Source organism: Lingula anatina, chromosome 1 (genome assembly GCF_051362555.1).
Source record: "Lingula anatina isolate TDL-2025a chromosome 1, LinAna3.0, whole genome shotgun sequence".
In the NCBI taxonomy this organism is placed as follows: Eukaryota; Metazoa; Brachiopoda; class Lingulata; order Lingulida; family Lingulidae; genus Lingula; species Lingula anatina.
The window spans coordinates 42,940,798-42,964,781 of NC_141767.1; the positions used below are offsets into that span (position 1 = coordinate 42,940,798).

General features: G+C 34.5%; 1 protein-coding gene across 3 annotated transcripts; it reads right to left on the reverse strand.

Annotated features, from left to right (window-relative positions):
• Positions 1–582: 582 nt before the first annotated feature.
• Positions 583–23,318, reverse strand: LOC106158523 (uncharacterized). Of its 3 annotated transcripts, none has more exons than XM_013534551.3 (16): positions 23,100–23,318; positions 17,690–18,027; positions 11,721–11,858; positions 10,503–10,571; positions 9,887–10,102; positions 9,322–9,417; positions 8,588–8,708; positions 7,253–7,361; positions 6,983–7,076; positions 6,680–6,784; positions 6,282–6,396; positions 4,761–4,885; positions 4,228–4,315; positions 4,026–4,095; positions 3,556–3,793; positions 583–3,217 (listed from the first exon to the last, which is right to left on the reverse strand). In XM_013534551.3, the coding sequence occupies exons 2-16, from the start codon at positions 17,960–17,962 to the stop codon at positions 3,182–3,184; spliced, it is 1,893 nt and encodes a 630-aa protein (XP_013390005.1). In that variant the 5' UTR covers positions 17,963–18,027; positions 23,100–23,318; the 3' UTR covers positions 583–3,181. The 3 variants fall into 3 exon arrangements, with proteins under 3 accessions (XP_013390005.1, XP_013390004.1, XP_086859042.1); XM_013534550.2 differs by lacking the exon at positions 23,100–23,318 and adding an exon at positions 22,884–23,068; XM_087002916.1 differs by lacking the exon at positions 23,100–23,318 and adding an exon at positions 22,912–23,064.
• Between the last annotated feature and the right edge of the window lie 666 nt (positions 23,319–23,984).

Here is a 23,984-nt window from a genome sequence, read left to right on the forward strand (position 1 = left end):
ACTGGGACTGGGCTCAAACATAGCACTGAGCAGGTGTAATTTTTCAAAAGATTATCTTCTTTTAGTGCATTTTCTTACCCAATCCAGTCACTGACACAACCTGTATGTGTTTTTAGCAACAATTCATCCTTGCAAATTTTGTGAAATGGTGAGGTATATGGTGTGTCATTCCACAAAAAAGTAAACACTTTGTGCTATATTTACATTCTTTTAACAAACCCCAATTTTTTTTTCATCATTTTACATTATAGCACCCTTGATAAAGAAATCTACAATAATTAAAGACTAATATATATCTGCAGCAATTTGACTAATATAAAATTAGTTTTACAGAAGAAATCACTGTTGTTAGTGTTCATTTTTTGTGGTATGACCCCTTTATAATCGATTTGGCTAGAATGGTCACCTCACTTTTGCCTTTGGTCAGAAAACTTCCCACCCCTTTCTCAACAATTGAAAGTGCCAAAGTGATCTTGTACTCTTGACCACCTAAATCTTTATTAGTTTTAATTAAAATAAAACGCTGCTGGGTGTCAGTCCTTCATGCTTAAATGATATTTGAAAGACCAAGAAGCAAACAAGTTTCTGGCTAAGAATTTATTGATAATATATTACTTTTCTGCCAGAGGACAATTTTAAATACTCAACATGGAACTTCTGTATTACAGTGAAGAAAGCATTGGTGATTGCCACTATAAAGAGAACACTCATCTTGGCTTGCTACTCCACATGCTGCTAACAAGTCTAATTACATTTTTATACATAAAATTATTACAGAAATTGGCACCATTTCTTCAAACAAAAATCCTATACAACAGAGTAGAGATACATAAACAAGGAACTCTGTCAACTCCTTGTACATAGAACAAATTGCCAGTCTGGATGCACAACTGATTAACAAGGACTACAGCATGCAAAAAGAAAAATAACCACATTTTTCTTATTTGATTCCACCCTTATTTCCAATAATTGACTGAACATATTCCTTTTCCATAAAAATCCTTCAAGACAAAAGGTCCAAATAAGAAGTGCATTGAATATCTGGCCAAATATGCTGAAACTGCCACAGGATAGGATTCACAATGAGATGATTCTGAAACTGGGTGCATTCAACATGAAATGAGTCTTTAATATCACAAATCCATACCTATCTTACATCAGCAATTCAGAAAATTTATTACAATGGAAACATTGGTAATTTATTAATTAAAATTGTGTTTGCAAAATGTTTATCTTATTTTGCCATGTCCTGCATAGCTCAAAACAACAAAAAAACATCTTCACGTCTTGTTCCCTCTGTAGAGTCAAATTGTGATAAAGTAATACAAAAAATGTTAAGGTCCATTGCCAAAAACCCTATTTCTTAAAACTTTGGACCTGAAGCTTGACACCAATTTTTCAAGCTATCAACAAAGATTTTGACTTTCCAATAAAGAAACATTGCACAAGATTATAAATTCATTTTAGAAAAAAATACACTATTCCATCTTCCAATTTAACTATTTTGATAAAAATGTATAAGTTGGAAAAAATCTGTATCCACCAATGCGTTTGATTTCATTTAAAAGGGCTATTTTGGGAGGATTGTGGTTGCAAGGCATAGAACTTTACCAGTACTCTTAGCGAAGGATCCTCCTCTCATGAAGTCACAGCCTGGTCAGGCCACACAACATATAACAATCAAAGCTAATATGTTCAACAACTGACTGCTATCTAAGCATAACAAATTACAGGACCTTTATCAGAGACCCCCACACTTGTGGTTGGGAACAGAACTATACACAATTATGTATCAAAATATCTCCTTCAGCCAAATAAAAAAATTAAGTATAACATCATTAGATTGTATCATACAATGTAATAATATTCTAGGGATAGCATGTCATGATCTTTACAAATTAGTCTTATACAATACAGCAAACGTGTACTGGCTTCAGTAGAATTACTACATTTGGCTTGTTCAAGTCTGATGGACTAAAAACAGTGCATACATTTGTGTGTGCCCACACCTACATAAGGCTGCAATATTGCCTGGTTCTTCTATTTGACAGCATAAGGCAGACCACAATGTCAAAATGTGGAACTGAAAATGACATTCTAATTGTTGCTTTTGAAGAATGGCCATGTCAGATAGTCCAATATGCCAGAGTCATGGATGACCATCAACACTGCTTCAGAGGACCTCTGTATCCTAGTCTACTGGTGTATGATATCTGCCATTTCCAGGTTGTCCATCTCCTTCTGACTCAAGCATGGCTGATATTCTACGAGACCTTTTAACAACCACATATATTTGCGCAATCGTCTATCTCGCTTCCACATAATTAAATGTGTGAAAGGAGTTCAACAGCCCCTGCATTAATTACATCCAAATATTTTCAATTTCACTTTCCATCCTCCTTTAATCTCCATAGGACATCACTTCCATGATTATTGTGTACCTATCGTTCTTTCATTGAGCTCCGTATTCCCTGTATTGAAAATCCTGTATCTAAAAGCACACCCTGTGTTATATGCTGGAGCGCCCACCTTTCTGTGGTGCACTAAGACTCCCTCTCTTTATAAACAACAATGTTCTTAGTCTGTTCCACGTATCACTTTTTATAAATATTAAGTGTACACATTCAAAACTGTGCCACCAGTAACAAAGCACCTTACCCTTGTACCCTTGATGATCAGCAATTGCTTCAGCATGTATTAGCTTTCCATAATTCAGTACATCGTCCTACTATATCAAGTCACTACTGACCAGATTATCAGTGGCTTTCACAAGTCAGGTAACACTGCTTTGGCCAAGCCTTTTAATTAAAAGGACAACATATAAATTATCTTTTCCGTCCACATAAGAGCTTGGTGTATGTGTTTTCTTGGATCTTTCACAAGTCTACGCTGATTGACCATTCCAACACAGCAATGAAACTGGACTATTAGGGCTATTCACATGAATGTGACATTAAGACAAGCATGTCAAAGTTCTGTACCAGTCTGTGTGTCAGTTCCTCACACAACTGCCCCTTGCTTGTTTCTGTGTTGCAGCAGATGCAATGGTACCAACTGCACCAACTGAAATGTTTTTCATGTAGAGAAATTGCTCCTGCCCTGGTATTAGCACTGGCAGCAGGTAAATTAAGTACTACACTTAAGTACTTCATGACAGGGTCCATCTCCACCTGGACACACCTCACATTTGGCAGTATGGTCCCTGGACCTTCAGATACTGAAATACACATAAATTATTATTATTATTTGGAAAACAACCCAAAATTATTCAAATCAAAGATTGTAGCTCAGTTAAGAAGGATATATCACATCTTTTTTATTATTCTTGACATAAACATGTCACATTCAGATCACAATTATGTTACCTCTGAATATAACAATTCCATTACATTAACATTGCTGACATGATGTTTGACTGAAATTGCCATGTCACCTAATATTCTTATAGTTCTAGATCTTTTACTAACACCATGTGATCTGCATGACATGGGTATGCTATCCTTGTACTATCATTGTACAAGACCTGGTTTCTTTTTCAAAAATATTTCCCCCAACCTGTATGACCAGTGAAGGTCCTCCTTGCACAATCTCTGGAGGTATTTCTGCCAGCGGACAATTCTCTATGCTCATGATCTGCAGGTTGGTGCAGAGGGCCAGCTCAAACGGCAGACTGTTCAGGTTGGAATTGTCATTGATGTACAGTGAGTGCAAGTTTTCTAGAGTTCCAATCTCTGGAGGGAGACTTTTCAAGTTGTTTTCCCCGACACTCAGGTATTCAAGATTCTGCAAGTGGCTGAGGGAGAAAAAGGAGAGGATTTAATGAGAATGAGATCTTTGCAGTGCTTTAATGAGATCTTTGCAGTGCTTTACTGTCTTCAATATTATTTTTTAAATAACAGACAGGAAAGAATTATCTTTAAAAATCATGAATATTGTCACTTTGCTCTCGAAATCACTTGAGAGTATCACTTATTTCCACACATGATCTATGATGATGCCACATTTAGCTTACACTGCATGCTTACCCTACTGCTCTTGGTAAATTTGTCAACTGATTGGATTGCACTACAAGCTTAGTCAGCTCCCTCAAAAAACCTGTAAATTCAAGAATACATAAATTACACATATGCAAAAAAAAAAAAAAAAAGAAACAACTTTAGAATTGCAACAATCAAGCATTTTTAAAAACAAAATGGTGTGTGTGTGTCAACATATAAAGGTGTTTACCGATCTCTTGCGGCAAGGATTCCAGTTTATTTTCTTCCAGATCTAAGACCCGTAGTTTCTTCAAATTGCCCATGCTACTTGGAAGCCTCTGAAAAAAGCAAAGAATATTTATCAATTACAGTACACTACGTTGTTAGTTAGACAGCTGACATTCAAAGGGCAATCAAGTTTTACATAGCAGTTTTTGTTAACTCAAGAGGTCATAATTGTCAGCACTGAATATTATGACTCTTAATAATTTGTTCTTTGTTTGTTTTTATTTATATTTTATTTTATGGGTGCAGTCAGCACATTTTAAGTGTCCAGTTATAAGCTGGTGCTGTTTCCCTGAATATTTCTTTGTTGGGTTACATCAGGAATATTTCTCATGATAGGAGGGTGGTTGGAGCTGCAATTCACATACATGAGTTTGTTGTTGGGTTTTCTGTACAGCTGGTGTATCCACATTTTCATATTTTTATCATTATACTTTTTTTAAGTAATTTTACATGAATAGATGGCATCTTTCTGTGTAGGGATATAAAGTTACTTACTCTCAGCAAATTGTTGCTCAATATAAGCACCTCTAAATTTTGTAGATTCTGTATGTCCTCATGAATTTTGGTCAACTGGTTAGTGCCCAGGTTCAGCTCCACCATGTTCACCCATGTGCCGATGTCTGGAAAGAAAGACAGATGTGCCTGTTTATGTCCTTTTTTTTTTTTGGAATTCCTTCAGGACCACTGATGATTACAATCAAGTTCAATTCTCAGAATTTGTGAATGTCTACAAACACTGCCAAGAATTATTTACATTCCCAGTTTCTTGTTATAAAAGGAAAAAAAACAGCTCACTTAAACACACATGGGTATTTATTATCAGACCTTTTTATACATTACAATCAAGAAAGTACCATAACCTTGTAATTCAAGGCACTTTGTAAACAGGTGACTGACCTAGAATCGTGTCAAATTAAAATTTCCAGGTAAGCCATCTTCTAAATGAGGGATGTCAATGAAAGTTTGATGTCAACAAACTACTTTCTTCCTAGCTAGTCACTGTTGTGGTAATAACATAATAACATGGGATGGGCGATTTGCAGTTTCATTCAATGGTTTGACAATTGGCATTTTCACGATCGATTTTTTCAGCGAATCACTGTAATGTGTCGCTTTCATGCACGCCATCCTGCATAACAAGGTTTCTGTTTTCATTCCAAATCCAGGATGTGTCTGAGACATGCAATAATACATAGGTTTTCAATTCAAATATTAATTTTTTTTATATCAGCATGACAGCTGATGACACAAATAGGACTAGAAATATGTTACAGGCTCAAACATCTTCTAACGGAGGTAAAAACAGAACATTTTAAAGATGCATATGAAGTCAATTTTTTTTTTTCCACAAAAGCCAACCAAATGCCAGCATATAGTTTCAAGTAGTATAACTAAGAGAATTACCAAAAGGCGTTGTTTAATTTTTACCCAAAAATGATGTATGAATGGATTTTTCTGCTAGCATTTTATCCTGTATATCAATGGAGCAGAAAAGTAGGTCATGTAAGTAGGTTAAATTTCTGACTAAAAATTTAAAGGGGCAGTATAAAGCTCTTTTATGTCTGATCCAGTGATTTATTCAGTTTATCCCTTGGCATTTCAAATTTATTTGTGATATATAAGAAATGGTAGAAGTGGTTGATACATGTAACTGGGAATCCATGCTCCACTGATGCTCAGTTCATTTGTACCTTTAAACCTTCCTTATTATAGTGATTTTTAGAGAACTAAATCAACATTTTATCCAAACTTTGTATCCTGTATAAGTGCTTTCTTTAAAGAAAAAATTTGTTATTTATTAATTTTTATTTATTCATTATTATTGTTATCAATATTTTTTTTTATCTTATAAGTATTAATAACTGTTTCTTTTAAATTTTTTTACTTAGACTGATTTTCATGTTTGAATTCACGCCTCTTGCTCGAATATAAAAAGTAACCACAGATATACAAAGTGCAAAAGTATGAAAATCTGTTGTTTTTTCCAAAACAATGAAACAGCTTAGCTATACCCACCTAATGGTAATGAAGTGAGTTGGTTATCCTTCATATTGAGTTTGGCGAGACTTGGAGCCCTTGAAAAGATTCCAAATGGAATCTTGTTGATCTGATTGTGTTCCATGTTTATGGACTGAAATAATGAAGTATCACAAATGATTTAAGTGCAATCTCATTACATTTACTCTTTTTTAACCCTAAAATTTATCAAGATTTAAATGTTATTTTCATTAAGACTACATATAAAGAGGAAATACAAGGCGGCACCTTGTTAAAGATATGACCAAAAATGATCGCTCAATTTCAACAAAATAGTCTTTTTTAAAGTTTGTTTTCAGGAATTGTTTGCGTGTTTTATAACCAAAACCTTTGAACATTTTACCAAGATATCCAGTCATAGTGACCTTATCACTTACATAAGCTGAACAGAACTGTGAGGGGCCTCCTGCTGGGTATGAGGTAAATGCATTTCTGGACACTGTGATTGTGGTCAAGTTGGTTAAACTAGATAATAAGCCCTCCTGGAAGACAGACCAATCAAATGCAAGTTATATCAGAAAATACTGTTACCAAAACAACTTGCTTTACTATCATAAATCTTAGATAAAGATGATTTTTTGTTCCAAGAAATTTATCAAGTTTTATTAAATTTTCACACTTCTGTAGTAAGCACTGACAACAAATGCCACCCAGACAATGCGGTGCTGATGGTTACTTACAGGCAGTTGAGAAATATTGTTCCCTTCAACATTAAATTCTGGCATATTTACGCAATGAGCCAGAGATTTGGGGACACCTTTCAAACGGTTGTACCTGAAAACCAAACATTTCGCTGTTAATAAAACAGATATGCAGCTTTTGTCTGATTTTGGATGACTTGATTCCAAAACTTTTTTCTTGAACAAGGACTATACCAAAATACAAAACAGGAATACTTGTTATTTTTATTGTAAAATAATAACAATAAAATTATGCCTAATTTTTCTTACCTCAACCCTAGCCTTGTGAGTGAGCGAAGATTACCTATAGATTCAGGGATGTCTAACAATTCATTGTGTTGTAAATCTAGAGAGTTCAACTGGACACAGTGACCAATTTCTGTAAAAAAACAAGAACAACTCAAAATGATAAGAAAGCTGGAAAAGAATAAAACCCAGTTGCACTGGAATAAGTTTAGCTCAATCAGACATTTGAATTCATTAATCAATGATAGATTTGGAAAAACGCAGTTAAATATTTTCCCTCTTACATAAAGCAAAATTGTGTTTGTATTTGGCTTAAACTCACTATCATGCGACAGCTACATGCACAGAGGATCATAATTGTGAATCCATCATCATATTGCTACAGAAAGTAGGATGACTTTTTAATGAACTTTGAGGAGGGCCACACTCTACATTTTTTCATCATTAACAATCCCCATCTGCCCACATTGAAACATTCTCACGCAAGTTTTTTTTAACCTAAAGATTGTTTACCAAAAACACATCCTCTTCCAGTGTAAAAATTGAGGACAAATAATTCAGTATTAAGGTCAAACATGTGCACTTGGGATCTATCAGGAGAAACCAAAAATATTAAAACACTTCCTCCTTGTTTATGTGGGCTGCTTAGAGTAAGGTTGTGTTCATATCAGGACTAACTCAGGCCAGATACCACACTGACTGAAGTCACTAGATCACCATATAACTTAATATGGGAGTCCCTACATAATCTGGATGTGGGTGATGTCAATTAGTCTCCTTTCTGATCCAACTTAGTCCTAATGTGAACAGGACCTCAAATAAAAACAACCATGGTCTGGCGACAGAGAATTTACATTAAATATCGATAAAACCTATTACGGAGGCATTTCAATACAGATAATGTGCTTTAATTGCAATGCTCTTCTTTAAAACTGCAGTACCAGTGAATACAGGAAGAGTTTCAGCAAAGGGAAGCTGCTCAATGAAGATCTCAGACATCGAACCCATCCTTATGAAGATTGTTTAATTTTTTGTCAAAATGTCTGCTTTAATTTGAAGTATATATAATTTTCACACAAGATCTAAATTTAATGCCATAGCAGAGAAAATTGATTCAATATAAAAAATGCTTCAGTATGAAAGTTGAATGTAACAATTTTCTTTGAAATGAAAATTTCATATTAAGAAAAGCATTGCCTGACAAAACAAAATATATCTACCTCAGTTATACTTATAAAAAGAAATCCAGGACACTGGATTTTCATTGACTCAGCCATGCAGCACACAATATGTGTCAAGGATATATGTCCTTCAAAGTTAGCCCCCCCCCCCCAAAAAAAAAAAAAAAAAATCACCCACCTTCTGGTAAATGTTCTAAATGGTTATGTGAGACATCAAACGTAACAAGATGCACCAGTTTGCCGATGCCTCTGGGAAGTTCACGGATCTTATTTTCTCTGAGACTCAGCATTGTCAGGTGCTGGAAACAAAGATGTCAAAAATAGAAAAAAATCAGAAATCTTCAGATTGATTTTAGCACAATATCAAATAACACTGGTTGATGTTAGTGGGATTCAGGTTGCAGAGACCGGGAATAAAGTACAGAGCAGACTTTAATGGTAATTCCAGGGATTGTTTTAACACACTTGTTCATAAATGGTACAAGGAATCCAGGGCCTCACTCTCCAGGTGTTATTAAATCGAAAGTGGAATCATCCCACTCTATGTTATCTATAGGTTTACAATCTATTTTTGAGTTTGCAATACTTGATTCTAGGTTTGCTTAAATTTGGTGTCGTATACCAGACCAAGAAATTTGGATGTTATTCCCATACCTGGCTAAATGCTTTGTAAGAACAACAGTCAGGTAAGTGACTATTTTAAACAACTTTCTGAGAATAACTGCAGTATTTTTCTTTTAAATTGTAAAATGCTGAAGAATTTGGGGAAAAAAATATATCACAGAAGAAAGATGTTTTTGCAGGGTTATAATTAATATATCCTTCACTTTATAAACTTAAACCTTCATCTTATTAAAGTCTCTCTTACACAAAATAAAAATATAATGGAGCACCTTATCAAACACTACTTACAGTCAAATTTCTAATTTCTTCAGACACCACTTTGATTCTGTTAAACCTTAGAAATAAGGTTGTCAATGATGTTAAACTATATACAACATCTGGGATCTGAAAAAAGAAACAAAATGAAAAATGATTAATAGATCTACACAGTTATCATAAACACACCATTTGAGAATCCTTAGCACCCCCTCAGGAGATACTACCCCTATTTCACAAAACATGAACTTACGGCTTCAAAATAACATCAATTTTATATATGCTTCAAAATGATCCCCTCAAGTTCAAAAACGGTTATGTCATGACAACTGCCTGGTTTCAAGTTTTCTATAAAGAGCCAAGTCGTCAATGTGAATATAACTTTAAGGGGCCATTCAGAAAAGATGATCCCAGTACTAACTGATCTGCCAACTAAATATGGCCGACCCCACTTCAAAAACGATGCCATTGATTCCCGATGGTCCCCCTGCCTCCACACATGCCATTAAACAGATAACATCTTGGCTCCAAGGTTTTAATTGCTAGGCCCCTGCAATCCCCATGACTTTAACTTCAAGACAATGCCTTTAACAATTACCTCATTTAATTTGTTATGCCTAAGATCCAGAACCTTGACCTTTTCTAAACAGGATAATGACGGTGGCAAACTCATCAAAGAATTTTCACTCAGCGCTAATGTTTGAAGATTCTTCAAGTAGCCAATCTCCTGTGGCAGGCTGACCAGGCGATTACCATATAAGTAGAACTCCTCTAACTGGGTCAAATCTTTCACCGATGTTGGGAGGACAGTAATCTGAAAATTAAGTTACAGAATTAATAATGAAACTGCCAATGCATTTAATACCACTATTGCTAAATTCTTCGATGAAACAAATACATTTGGAATGTAAAATTCTGAATACCCACAAGTGTCATAAATTTATGCATATATGCAATGTCTGATGATAAAAAGACAATGTACCAATGTTGTGAAAACAACTGTAAATGTTGCAGTGCATTTGAAATTATTTACTGCGTATATCCAAGGTCAATTAACCAAGCAATATTTAAGGTACATCCACCTTCATCTCTACATAAAAACACTTGCCAATTTCCCACACATCTCTTAAAAATGTGAAAAACCATGTTTACTGTGAATCTTTCAATGCTCTTTGACTGGTCTACTTTCAGATGTGGTTAATTTTTTTCCTAACCTGAGATTTACTGAGATCAAGTCTTGTAGAGCCATCCTCCTTACACTTCTGAAATTCCTTCGACACATCCTATAAAGAGAAATTAACAACGGTAAAATAAAATTCATGAGTTGAAATGTTATATCTAATTCGTTTGCACAGTAATGCACGACAGAATTTTACGTAAAATTTGAAATATGTCCACTTCCAGATTTTTGTGGAAAAGAATTGATACTAGATACTGAATTGGTATAATAAACAGTCCCAGACATAATCATTACTAATTTTCAGACCATGAAAAAAAGAGTAAACAAATCTTAAAAACTGACAGCTAACAAGTGAGGCAATGTGAACTGATATCTAAATAATACATTTTTTCACAATGATTATAAGAAATGAACCTGAAACTTTTTACATAAAATGTTTAATACATTTTATTGCTTTCCTATGGCATGCCATCAGAAGCATTCTTATCAGCTGTGATTCATTCCGATCAATGTACCTTTAACTCAATCTTTTGTTGGTTCATTTTCAAAAAAAAAAAAAAAAAAAATGCCCATTTAAATTTCATCATTCCTTTTTCACTGGAAAGGGCAGCATTTGACTACTGTCTCAACAGAGAGGTTCAGCAGCCAGCAACTGGGCCAGAGAAGTATTCCAAGTAATGAAGGAAATAAGACAAGGGGATCAGGTGGGACATTGTTTACAAAGGCTCTTAGCTGTGTATTCAAAAAATTATTGCTATCATTACATTCTTTGCAAATAACTAAGAAAAGTCTAGATGATGACCACGATATAATGGAGAAGACTTTTAGTCCTTACATAAATCTTCGATTCAGATATAAATGAAACAAATTTCAGAAGATCTCCATTCTGCAAGTGATTCATGATAAACCTGTACCTTTTTAATGCTGCTGTTTGAGGGGAAAACCAACTTGTTTAATGTCCTTCACTGTCCAAAAATCTGTGGGGTTCTTAATATGACAACCCCCTCGAAGGTTTGTGGTTGTTTAAAACATGTACTAGTCTTGGACTTTTCACCTAATCAACATTCCTACTTTTGAACACAGTGCTCTTCTTTCAAACCAAAGCATGGCTCCATATGTGAGATATTACAGTGTATTACCTTTATAATTCTACACCCAGATCTAGTAACAAACAGGAATCTAGTCATTCACGGACAAGCTTTGAAGTCTTTAAATATACCTAAACATTGGGCTAGAACAATTCATAACTTACCAAGTCTGCTTTATGAGTGGGTCTCTTCCCTGCTCCCGGAGTCTTGGCCTTATTGTGCCCCGGTTGCTTCACCCTCACCTGCTTTTCCCGAGCTTCCTCAGCACCAAACTGGATTGAAGCTGTACTGGCCTTCTTATCCTACAACATCCACATGATAAGCACAATTCATTGTATTTACAAAAGCATGTGTAGAAAAAACAAGTGACTTGAGAAACCTTTCTAAGACAGATGAGTTAGCATTAACTGTACTCAAGTGATTAAGAAGCAAAGGACATAACAATCATGAGAAAATACCTCATATCTTCAGCAGAAATATAAGAGAGCACTTTCTCTGCATCTTCAGAATTTCAATCAATACCATTCCAAGGATGGGACAAGGATAATTCAACCTATTTTAAGTACATATGACTTTAAAAATCTCAAGACCAGTCCATTTGTACTTTTTCTGAATTGTGCCAAATATATATGCACCTTTGGCACACACTGATGACTATGGTCTTAAGGGCATGTCTTTGGGATTTTACAAAGGGCAATATCATCAAAATAAATGCAATCTATTCATAAGGTTTTAAACATCAATACTTGTATTCTAGCTATGGAGTTCAACATCTGAATACAAAGTCTTTAATTTCTGACATTTTGTAAAGCAGACAGGAAAATTTCACCAACCTTGTGACATGACAAAATATGACACGTCCCAAGATCTCTGACATGCCAGTGCTTTATTAAACAGAAATGCCATTTGCACATTAAACTGGACCCCAGGAATAGATAACTCCCCATCAATTATTTTCAAGCTGTATCTGGGGTTATTCACCTTGAACTCCCTGGTCATATTACACAGACAGAACTGGCGAACTGGTTAAACAGAATTTCCAGGAACTAGACACCACCTTATATTTCAGGGGTATCTCAGCAGATGGTGACTGCTTAAAGATAAAGAGTTTATTAAAGTTAATTGCTAGTTTGCAATGTGGCCCCTGGATGAACAGGTTATGCCAGGCCAGACAAGTGCAGATACCCTACTCAATGGATACAACCTGCACATTTGCACAGATCCATTATATTGAAAATTGGGAAAATGGCAACAATCCCTGGGGTTTGGCTCTGCAGATTCACTGTGCTAGATTCCCAGGCCAGCTAGATCAGGCATAATGACATACTAGTGGCCTGGTTGAGGCTCCTCATATGCTGCACAGAGAGCTGCTGCCAGACTGGGAAGGTGACACACGGTAAACCATAAAATCGGAAACATTCAAAATATGTTCCCAATACCGTGCAGGCTTCAAACCTGCACGATTGGCATTGTGGGTTTTCATGAGAGACATCTTCCCATCTGGCACCTCGGTTCACCTTGCTATGTCGATGCACTACGCTAACTCGGTCATCTAACAAAGTTCTACTACACGTGCAAGAGGACTAGGATAGTTCACCGAATTTAATTTGCGAGAAATAATAAGAGCGCATTATGCACAGACTTTAGTACATCGTAGCATCCTAGCCGTCCCTGGGAAAACTATCCAAGATAACTTACCATCTCATTGGCAGGCAGATACAATGATTTTCAATTAATCTGAAATACTGCACTAGCAATCTATTGGAATAATTTCCCAGAATGTGCTAAACCAGGTTGCCAAGGGCCAGATTTTTCTGGTAATCAGACATTGCTGCAGACTCCGTCAACTAGACTAAAATGGCGTAATGCTCATGTGACATAAGTAACTATGGTTACAGTTTAAATGGCAGATATGCAATGTGCGATAAAAGTGCGCAAACGTGCAGAGAAAGTTTTATTTTCCGGGTTAATAATGCAACTAGGCACTCAACTTTCCCTATACTCATTGCCAGGGTAGCTACTAAGCATGTTCTAGATGAAAAAAAAATCCCCGAGTGTTTACATACCAGGATACATAAAGCAGAATTTTATTCCATTTATCATATATCAACATCTTAATATAGCCCAGTTCTGACTTGCCATTGTATTTCATCAGCACACGGATGTCTAAGAGAGACCAGCTTGAATATATTGAACCTGAATGACAAAGGGGATCTATGTGATTTTGCCTCCATCTTGAATAACTGAAACTCCTGCCCATTTTCAACAATAGAGGGCAGCATGGTCTGAAAGCTTACATGCCATTAGCCATGCATTCCTTGGTCCACCCACATAAAATCACAGAATCGGTAACTTGTTCTGTGAAATGCTGTGATTATGAAAAGGTCAACTGCTTGACAAATGACAACTCATTCTTAATAACAAAGCTATTGGCTCACGTGTGCATTATCATAGAAAACATATTATTAAATCAGAGACAGACAACACAAAGTGAGATTTTTTCTAATCTTCCACTGAATAAAGAATGTATCTGATGACAGCAAGAATTGACCTTCCTGCCAATAACATGATATCTTATTTAAAAGTATTAAATGGTTGAGAGACATGATGGGAATAACTTTAATATCAGTAAATATAACAAAACATTTTTTTCATCAACACATGTATTCAAATTGAGCCATTTTTACAAAATGCTACTAAACAAAGAGATCAAAATGGCAATTATGTAAACCCTGCTATTCCAAATGTTATAACATTATTTAATTCTGATCAGACCTATTCTTTTCAATGTTGGTTGGTCTTGCTATTGATGTAGTTCAATGGCAACGAAAAAAAAAAAAAAAAAAAAAAAAAACTTTTAGAGGAAAATAACTAAACAGAAACAATTCAAGAGATTTTATGCTGGACTGTTACCCCAGACACTGGCACCTTACGTCTATTTGCACTATAACCATTCCCACACCAAGTGATTATTCAAGCAACCACTGCCATGAAGGTCTTGTATCACACCTACTACATACACCCACCACAGATTACTTCTCGCCCATTTAGTTAGCACATTCCTACAGATTTGATGTATCAGTTGCCCACATAGAAAGTTCAATTTCCACCCCTGTTCTTTCAGTTTCCATACTTTGCAAGGTTCAAACAGCTATAATTCTGGAATATCTCTTCCATTATTTTTGTGCAATTTTAAATAAAATTTATCAAATTTGCATGTTCCAAAGAATAATCAAAATACATTTCTGATCGTGTTACAGGGCATGTTTTACACCATTCATTGGTTTAATTGTAACTTTTCAGAGCTAGCTTTCAGTGCATCTTTTTATTTAAATTTAATACTTTAATTTAGAAACATTTCACAAAAATTACTATTTACAGTTGTATACTGCATTACTGAGGCAAACATCAAACATCTTGCATTTTGCATAATAATCACCTTATTCACCCATCTCCTAAAAGTCAAATCATGAAATAATAAATTGTTTCTTTATGATATTGAAAAAGATAATAGAAAAATAACATAATCAAGAGCCTTGTGCTTTTTTTGTATGTGTGTTTCAATTCAATGTTTTCTTTGTATAAATTCCAGGCATATTTCTCTTAAGTCTTCAATCTTGCGGTTTAAAAGTGATTCAAAACTAACAAATACCTGAGCTCAATAAGCTTTTGATAAGTTTGAAGGCACTACCACTTACTTCCTTCAAAGGCAAAAGCCTCCTGTATTCATGTAGAGGGTACTATCAGTTCAGGTATGCATATATATGCAACTGTGTCAAATTGTTCAGCAGTGACAGATAGTTGCATCTCTAGATACCAATGCATGCTTTGAATCAGATATTAAATGAGAGAATACTTGAAATATTTGGGTGTTTATAAAGTCATCTCCAGGCAAATAGTTATGCATTCTTTTCTTAACATCAACTGAAACAAGTTCAAAGGGTAACCAAAGCACTCAAGCAACCCCCTGTCCACCTTCTAATACTCTAGTAAGTTCAGCCAAGTCCATGTTTTAAATATACAGAATGGTTAATGTTCCATGCAAACTGGCACCTGTCCTCTCAATTATTTCATAACACATTTTCTTTATCATTAAAAATGATAAAAGATCTTCTGTGTCCCAATAATTTTGATCTTATACAGAATATTTTACAAACAAGTGCTGTCTGTTTTCAGAGATGGGTATTATCCATTTGCAAAGCGATTGTATAATTATCTAGGAATCTGACTGAAAATTAATAGCAATGTTCATCTGCAAGCAATACCAAGAACATAATTAATGCTAAAACATCTTTTCAGGCATATTGGTTGTATATGGTACTGAATGCTTTTGAAAAATAATTATTATTTTTAATCACTTAATCTTATTCTAAAAGACACAACCATACATAGTTCAAACTTCAATTTTCCATACTTGATTGCAAAAGTCTGCTGTGGCATTTAAGCAATCTACAAGCAGTCAATTAAAAGAACATGGCAGATCAATTCTTGATTAAGTATGGATTTAGATAATAAGTCTGATACAAGTGCCAAGAAATTTTCCAACCTGTTTGCAGCAGCACCAGGAGATTAGTAACACATTTCAATGTCTTCCAATTCTTGATAATACCTGTGACAGTCAGATTTAAAGACCTTTGCCATAGCACATATGTATGAATTCAAAATAATTGTTTTTGAAAAGAAAAATGTGTAAGTGCTAAGAATTGCTCTTACATAAGATTTGCAGAGTAAGAATATTATTTACTAAGTACAAGAGATTTTTCTCGCCATAGTTGTTCAATTCTTCCCTCACCCGACTGATATTAACTAAAAAGAGTCAAATCTTTGCAAGTTTTTTAAAAAAATTTTACTTGTCTATATATATTTATATTTTTTTATTGTCAACCCCTGTAGCAGCCAGTCTAGAAAGTAGTTGTCTGTAACTTAATTGTTGTTAAATATGGGTCATATGTTTGCATGTTTGCACTTTCTTTTCTTTTTCACACACACATAAATGTATACCCTTTTCCCTGAATATTTATTATTCTCATAATTCAACCTATTAAAGGTACATACGAACCGAGCATCGGTGGAGCGTGGATTCCCAGTAACACATGTAAACCACTTCTACTAGATTCTTATATGACTCAAATAAATTCGACATGCCAAGGGATAAACTGAATTGATCACTCGATCAGCAATAAAAGACCTTTAGACTGCTCCTTTCTTTAAATTTGTGGTTGTAAATTTAACCTACTTTCGTGACCTACTTTCCTGCCCCATTGACATACAGCTTAGAATGCCAGCAGAAAAATCCGTTCAAACATCATTTTCGGGTAAAATTAAACAATGCCTTTTGGTAATTCTCTTAGTTATACTACTTGAAACTATATGCTGGCATTTGGTTGGTTTTTGTGACAAAAAATTGACTTTGTATGCATCTTTAAATAAGGGTGTCAATTCATTTCTGTACCAATCTAAGAGTAAAACATATCACAAGAAGCTAATGGTCCAGTTGTTTAGGTGCAAAAGTATTTTCAAAACTTAATAAAATCAATGTATATTATCATACAAAGTCAAAAATTATTTTGAAGCCATATAGAATAGTAAAATATACAAAATTCAGAAATTAAATTCCAGGGGGCTTTTGCAGGTAAATGTTAATAAAACACTTCTCATACAAGATATCAGTGCTAGCTTTAAAATTCCCACTTTGGTAAACAAGTTCAGTCCAAGTGCATGAGCAATAAGGTCCCAAAAATATCTTTCAATGCACCGAGTGACCCTTCTAAAATGTCTGTGTTGTATTGACATTTACCCCTCAGTACAAAAAAGTGTGCGTGTCTATATATATATATATATATATATATATATATATATATATATATATATATATATGTTCTCTTGTTCTTACCTCACCTTACCTTAAAATGACATTTCACATGAAAATGTAAAGCCTAGGGCAAAATTCAATATTTTTCTTTTTATTTATTTTCTCTCTCTTTGCCCAAATTAAATGGGGAAAAACTGGTACTTAATAAAATTTGGCAAAGATATGAAAAAAAATTCCGATATAATTTTCCACAAAAAAAAAAAAAAAAAAAACTCTTAAATGTGTTTTTCACATGAACAAATTATGAGAGAAGCACTTTACCTTCAGTGGCTCCTTTTCTCTCACATAAATTCCTTCAATCCCTGAGGTAACATCTACTATATCATGCATGCCACTGGGGCTGGTATTGTCATAGTCCTGTGCTCCAGGAGAGCCAGCCAAACTGCTAGGGCCAGGTTGGCCTGCCATAACTGTACAGCCTTGACTAGGAACAGGGGTAGCGTAGTCTTTAGATCCGGTGTAATCAGCGAGACGAGAAGCAACTCCTGGACTTGACATGTCCGGTTTTCCTTTACTGGTTGTCCTCTTTAGCATCTTCTCCTGCTCAGAAAGACTAGAACCAACACCTCCAGGACTGCGTGCCCATCTTAGTTACTGACCTGAAAAACACAGAAACATATACAACACATGAAAGGTTTAATTATAAAACCAACACTCATCTTAAAAATAAGTCATGATTGAAAAAATAATTTTGCAATGAAATGTATATATAATATTCTTGTGAATAAAATTCAAATATTTCATTTGTGTGACAGAACTCGACAATATTTTGAACTGTAGAAATGGCTGTTAAAAGAGAGAATAGTCTAAAGTGCAGACAACCATGGTACTGGAATCAACAATGAAAATAACTGCCCCTGATCAACAAGTCTTTATAAATTGCAAAAACATATTCTCTCTCTCAAGCCTGAATCTCATTACCAAATATATGTGATATTTGTTCCTATTCCTAAGAGAATTGAATTGTTTGTCAATAAACCAAAACATATAACCACAAATACTTCAAAACAAAACCTTTCTTGGAGGAAAATAAATACAGCCAATTGTCATTGCTGACAGAATAAATTGTCTGACACCATCTCTCCTTAGATAACAGAGCACTAAGAAAAAACAATTTAGAACCTGGTGCAAAAATTCTATGCCCAAAAAAAGGTGAGAAAAGGAAGCAATTGTTTAATTGTCCAAATTATTTAACCTAAACCTGCTCAAGGCAAATTATCTCACAATGGTTAACAATTTCCTTGAAAAATTTATCACCACATCTTACGTAATTCTAAGAAAAAAAATAAAATGACTCAAAATTTTCTAGAAAATTCTATGCACATGGGGAAATAAAACAAGCCAGTTAAGCTGGCAACTGTATAGACACCCTGTCTGGCTTTATATATTGAAAAAGACTATTGTACATTGAATAATTGCAACTTCAATTATGCCCTGCACATAAGACACCAAGACATTTGAAGAAAAAGATATTTTCAATCCATTTTGTGTCTGGTTATTCTCAGTGATTTAAGAGAGAAGGTGCATCAAACATTAATTTACAGGGCCGTTCCACAGTATTTTGGAAAATCAAATTTACACTTAACCAAAAAAGTTTGGAAGCATGGTTATTTTCAATAATTATAAAATAACCATGTGAGTTAAGGTAAATATTTTAACCAAATATTGATGCATCATGCACCTACCATTTGTTACTTTTTTATATACAATGAAGATTTTTTTCACTTCATTACATAGTTTCTTTATTTACTGAAAAATAATTCCATTTCCATGTTTCCAAACTATTTTGATCGTGTGTGTGTGTGTTTTCAATATATAATAAGCCCTTCTCTCTCTCCCTCTCTCTATCTGTAAGATTTCTGAGAGGGGAAGATCCAAGTCTGATGTTGTCTAGAAGAGGTGATACTCCGGCATTATAACTTCATTCTAGCTGGTTTGGACAATAATACTAGTAGATATGGTGCATGCCAAAGTGACAGGGTGCATGTAAGCCATCCAAAATCATGTGACAAAGGATTATCTCTGAATCCCATTCGTTAAGCATGTGATTAATTTATAAATCCCTACCAATGTCTTCCAACAAGTATGACTCCAAAAGCTTCCAACAGTTCTATCAACTATGCAAAAATGTATTTCCTTGAAAATAAAGGATACCAAAAGACATACATATTTTCTGTATTGATTTGTTTACCAATTAAGTTTTTCACTTGTTTTCCTAGAGTGCAAATGCACTATGAAAACTACCATTTACAAACTACTTTTATGGATGGAAATAATCTCTCTATTCATTCAGGATGCAAAACTCATGGTTGTTCAAAATTCAGTCAGAGTGCTTAGAGTACCCATTCTGTGTACTATTTTGTAGGGACAGAAATCCCTTAGTGAGTACTTCTCCTAAAAAAGACAAAAAGAAGGCAATATGCATTTTATTTAAATTTATTATTATTATTATTTTTTTTTTTTTTGAAAATGTGCACCTTGCAAACTGTGACAGGCTTAGTAAGTATACAAATATTATTTAGGTGATAAATATATACCATTTTTGTTGAATAATAAGATTGTTTGAAAGTGTCCCTGATGAACATTATAACCCTTATACTGTGATTAGAAAGTCATGTACTAGTATATAACATTTTAATAGTTCATATTAATTAAATGTATTTTGGAACCTGTCATAAATAAAGCAGTTGCTTTTAATGAAAACTGACATCATTTCACATAGTAAAAAGTGAGCAAAAGAAAAAATGGCCTTTAATCCTTAGCAATGGAAACACTTCCCAGAAACAAAGGACATGATTCAAAACCTCAATGCATTTGCTATTTACCAGTACATATTTATATTTCAGAGAAAATCTTTTTTTCACATAAGTGTTCTACAACTAGACTGCATTGCTGACAAAAGTAACTATTTCTCAGAAATCACAATGAAGTTTATGTCAGAACACTCATTAATTTCCAAGGACTTTATGAAGAGATATAGCAACAAATTAATAAGCAATCATGGTATTTGCTCCATCCAAGCTGTTGACCTGTCTATGAACCACAAAGAACTTAGGAAAGCATGTCATGACTAGGATTATGGGCACTCTTATTTCTGTGAATATTCTTGGATTTTTACACATCTGTATTGCCACAGATGCTACCAACTGTAGACATTTTCCAATCATTGGAATAATTTTAACACTTCTGTTTCTATTTAGAGCTAAACTCATTTAAAGACATTGAAATGTTGTACAATTCAATATATAGCAGTTATTTTTTTAAGTTTTATTGCCTACATCTACCTTTTAACACTTTTCAAATTAAAACCTTTCTGAAGTTTGTACTCTAAGTGGCAATATCAATAGTTTCTATGTTAAAATAACCAAGTTTAAATATCATATGTAGGAATATGCCAGATGAGCACATGAGATTCATTGTATCACTATGTAAATGGTGCTTCATTGCATAATTTTTTTCTCTTTTAATATTCAGTTGGCCATTCTTAAATTTGGTATCCAAGTAATAATCCATAATATGTCTGGTATTTAGTTGTTTATTTATAAGCTAACTTTGCACTTTTGTATGGTGCTAAAGTACAGGTTGGGGATCTGTACTGTCTAGAGCAACAGAAATTACAAAAACAGTGCATGAGTGCAAACTGTCAAGAACATGAACCGCCATGAATACTCTAGCTTTTATTGAAGAACTTATGTCTCAACACTCAATGATGACTTGAGAGGCTGTGTGGACTTTAAAATAGATCTAAAGCACAATCACCACCTAAATTGTTACTATTAATTTTTTCAAATCATGTCCTGTAATTCTATCCTGGTAATCTAAGTAACATAACATATATAATATAACAACATCTTCCCATGTTCAGCTACTACTGTATCAATGTGTGACTCCAGCAATTTATATAACGGCTTTGTGCAAACAACCTCCAAAATAGTCAGTGTACAAGATACATATATACCTTGGTGTAAACTGTTGCCTTGATGGAATTGAATGTTACCTTATATACCTAGTTCACGCAACATTTTATTAAACCATATACTCAATTTATCATTTACCTGCCATAATGCCAATAATATTTAAGTCAACTTGATAATAAAGGATGAGAACATCCAATAAGATTTTGAATTTAATCAATTACATAAATAATAAAGTAAAAAGATTTCTCAAAACAATTCTGTTCATTACTATTACCAATGTGCTCTGAAAATTTTTCTATCAGCAGTCATTTAAGCTACTTAAACATTAGTAATGTATCTTCTGCCAATTATTGCATGTTAACAATGTAAATATCTCAAACATTTCATTTAAATAACAATCATTCAGCTATTTTACTTGCAGAGGTGAAAACTGTTTTTTGGCGATTATGTATAATAAAGTAACTAACCAAAGTCAAGTCTTCAAAACAAAAAAAATAATAATAATAATAGTAATAATAATAATACAAGGCTGTCCATCACGTCCATTAAATCACCAAAGTTGGATGTTGCACACTGACAGCCTATCATAATTTGTCCATCTTTCTGAGGCCATCTTTTGATAAAAGTGGCCTGTTTACTTTGTGTGCAAGACATTTACACATAATATTTCCAAAATGTCTTTTAAAAGATTCCAGGTAAAAAACATTTTTGACACTGATAATACCTATACTTTATACTTATAAGTTATTTAAGTTTCGATATCTTTATTGACAAATTTAATTTTGCTTTATGTTAGTTAACATTTCGATAAAGTTACCAACTTAATACATTGACAGCCAGGTATATTCTGAGGACAAATGCCCAACACCATTGTAGCTAATGAAATTTATTCAAAATGTGTATGTGATCAGAAACAATGCTCATAAGACAGCACAATCAAACCTAAGTCTAGACAATGGGCTTATACATAGGAAGGGGTTTTCATGTAGAGTTTGGGAAAATAAGCACCAGTAACCACAGAAATGTCTTCTGCTTTATCAGTAGATTTTCAGACCTACTTAATGCATGAAGCATAACTGACATGGCATGTTACATCTCACATCCTTATCACAACACACCTACCGCCTAACACTAGTATTGAGGCATAGCTATATTGTATAAACCACTAAAAATTGCATACCAGGGCACACAAATAACAAATATTAAGGTTTCAATTTTCTGGTGGGTAAAATACCTGCTGCATAAACGCCTTTATGGTTTCAGGTGAGACCAAATTATGTTAATTACATTCCCATGCCCGTTTTACTCCACTAAGATTTGTGGCAACTGCTCATTTGGCAGGGCGCCCACTACGGCAAGATATTAACAGCACACGTCGCCTTCTTACCATCAATACACACAGAAAGACATTATATATATCAACAGACTAAAAAAAGTCCACTAGAAGAAAAGAATCCACACTTCACCAGTCTGTCAGTGTCAGAGTAGACAGAGACAGTCGCTAGTTTGGCTCTAAGGTTTCTCAACCTTAAACGTACCTATCTGCCCAGTAATCTAGTGTCCTACCTATCCGGAGAGCAATAAGGTTATATGGTAGGCTAAGAACCCTACTGATCTCCTGTCTGTTAGGGCTGAGATCTTGCTGAGTCTTCCACGTTTCTGTTCACTACAGAGCTAGTCACACGCTCTTCTCCATTTCGGTTCGTAAACGAGGCTGTGACACAAATCCTAACAAACAAAACACCCAGACCCACCTGATTAACTCATTTGATTTGCTTCATCGCCTTGGTTGCACTTTCTTCGAGATGCAGCTGTCAAATTCTCCTAAGATTTAGGCATCCTTCGCTGAGTCCCGCCTTTGCATAAAATTCCGCAATACATAAAAAGATGCCTGGGAACCGTACGAATTATTCCGTAACCCACAATGGAAATCCAAGGTTGAACTGGTGCGCAATGCAAGTGCGCATAGGGACATCCCTTTATAAGTGACGTAAAAGAAGAGTTAATGCCTGGGAAATCATTCCAAGATATCGATCACTGCTTAGCTAAGTGCAAAAGTCTTTTTCACAAACAAAGATACTGTTGGCTGCTTCTGACACATATTAAGAGCATATCAGTGTGGATTTTTTTTTGCACGACATACCTCGCCAAGTAAATGACGAATGCAGGCAGGCTGTCTCAACTAGCGCATGCCAACTGGACCTAATCTAATGTGTCAACTGCACCTGATCAAAGAAAACCATGTGCGACGAGTGAGTCGCGTGTGGCTTGTAAATGTTTCAATATAGTATTTCTGACGTTGCAGTGCAGTTTTAAAACAAAAATACATCGAAATGAATTAAAGAAATGGGAAAATGATAAAAGAAGAGTGTTGATATTCATTACAGTTCCATTGGTACATGTAATATTCTGTAAACAAAAGCTAGCTAGGTTATATCCAAAAATGTCGTTTATTTATTTTTTTACAATACTAATAGTGTTTTTTTTTTCACATTCTCCATGTTTTTACACATCTTTATTATTTTTAAAACCTGAAATGCACTGTAAATTTCCTCAACCGATGCAAAACCTTTTATATATAAATGAAAAAGCCTTAATTGCTGATAGCATTCCTCAAAACTAAAGAGCAAAAACCCGTT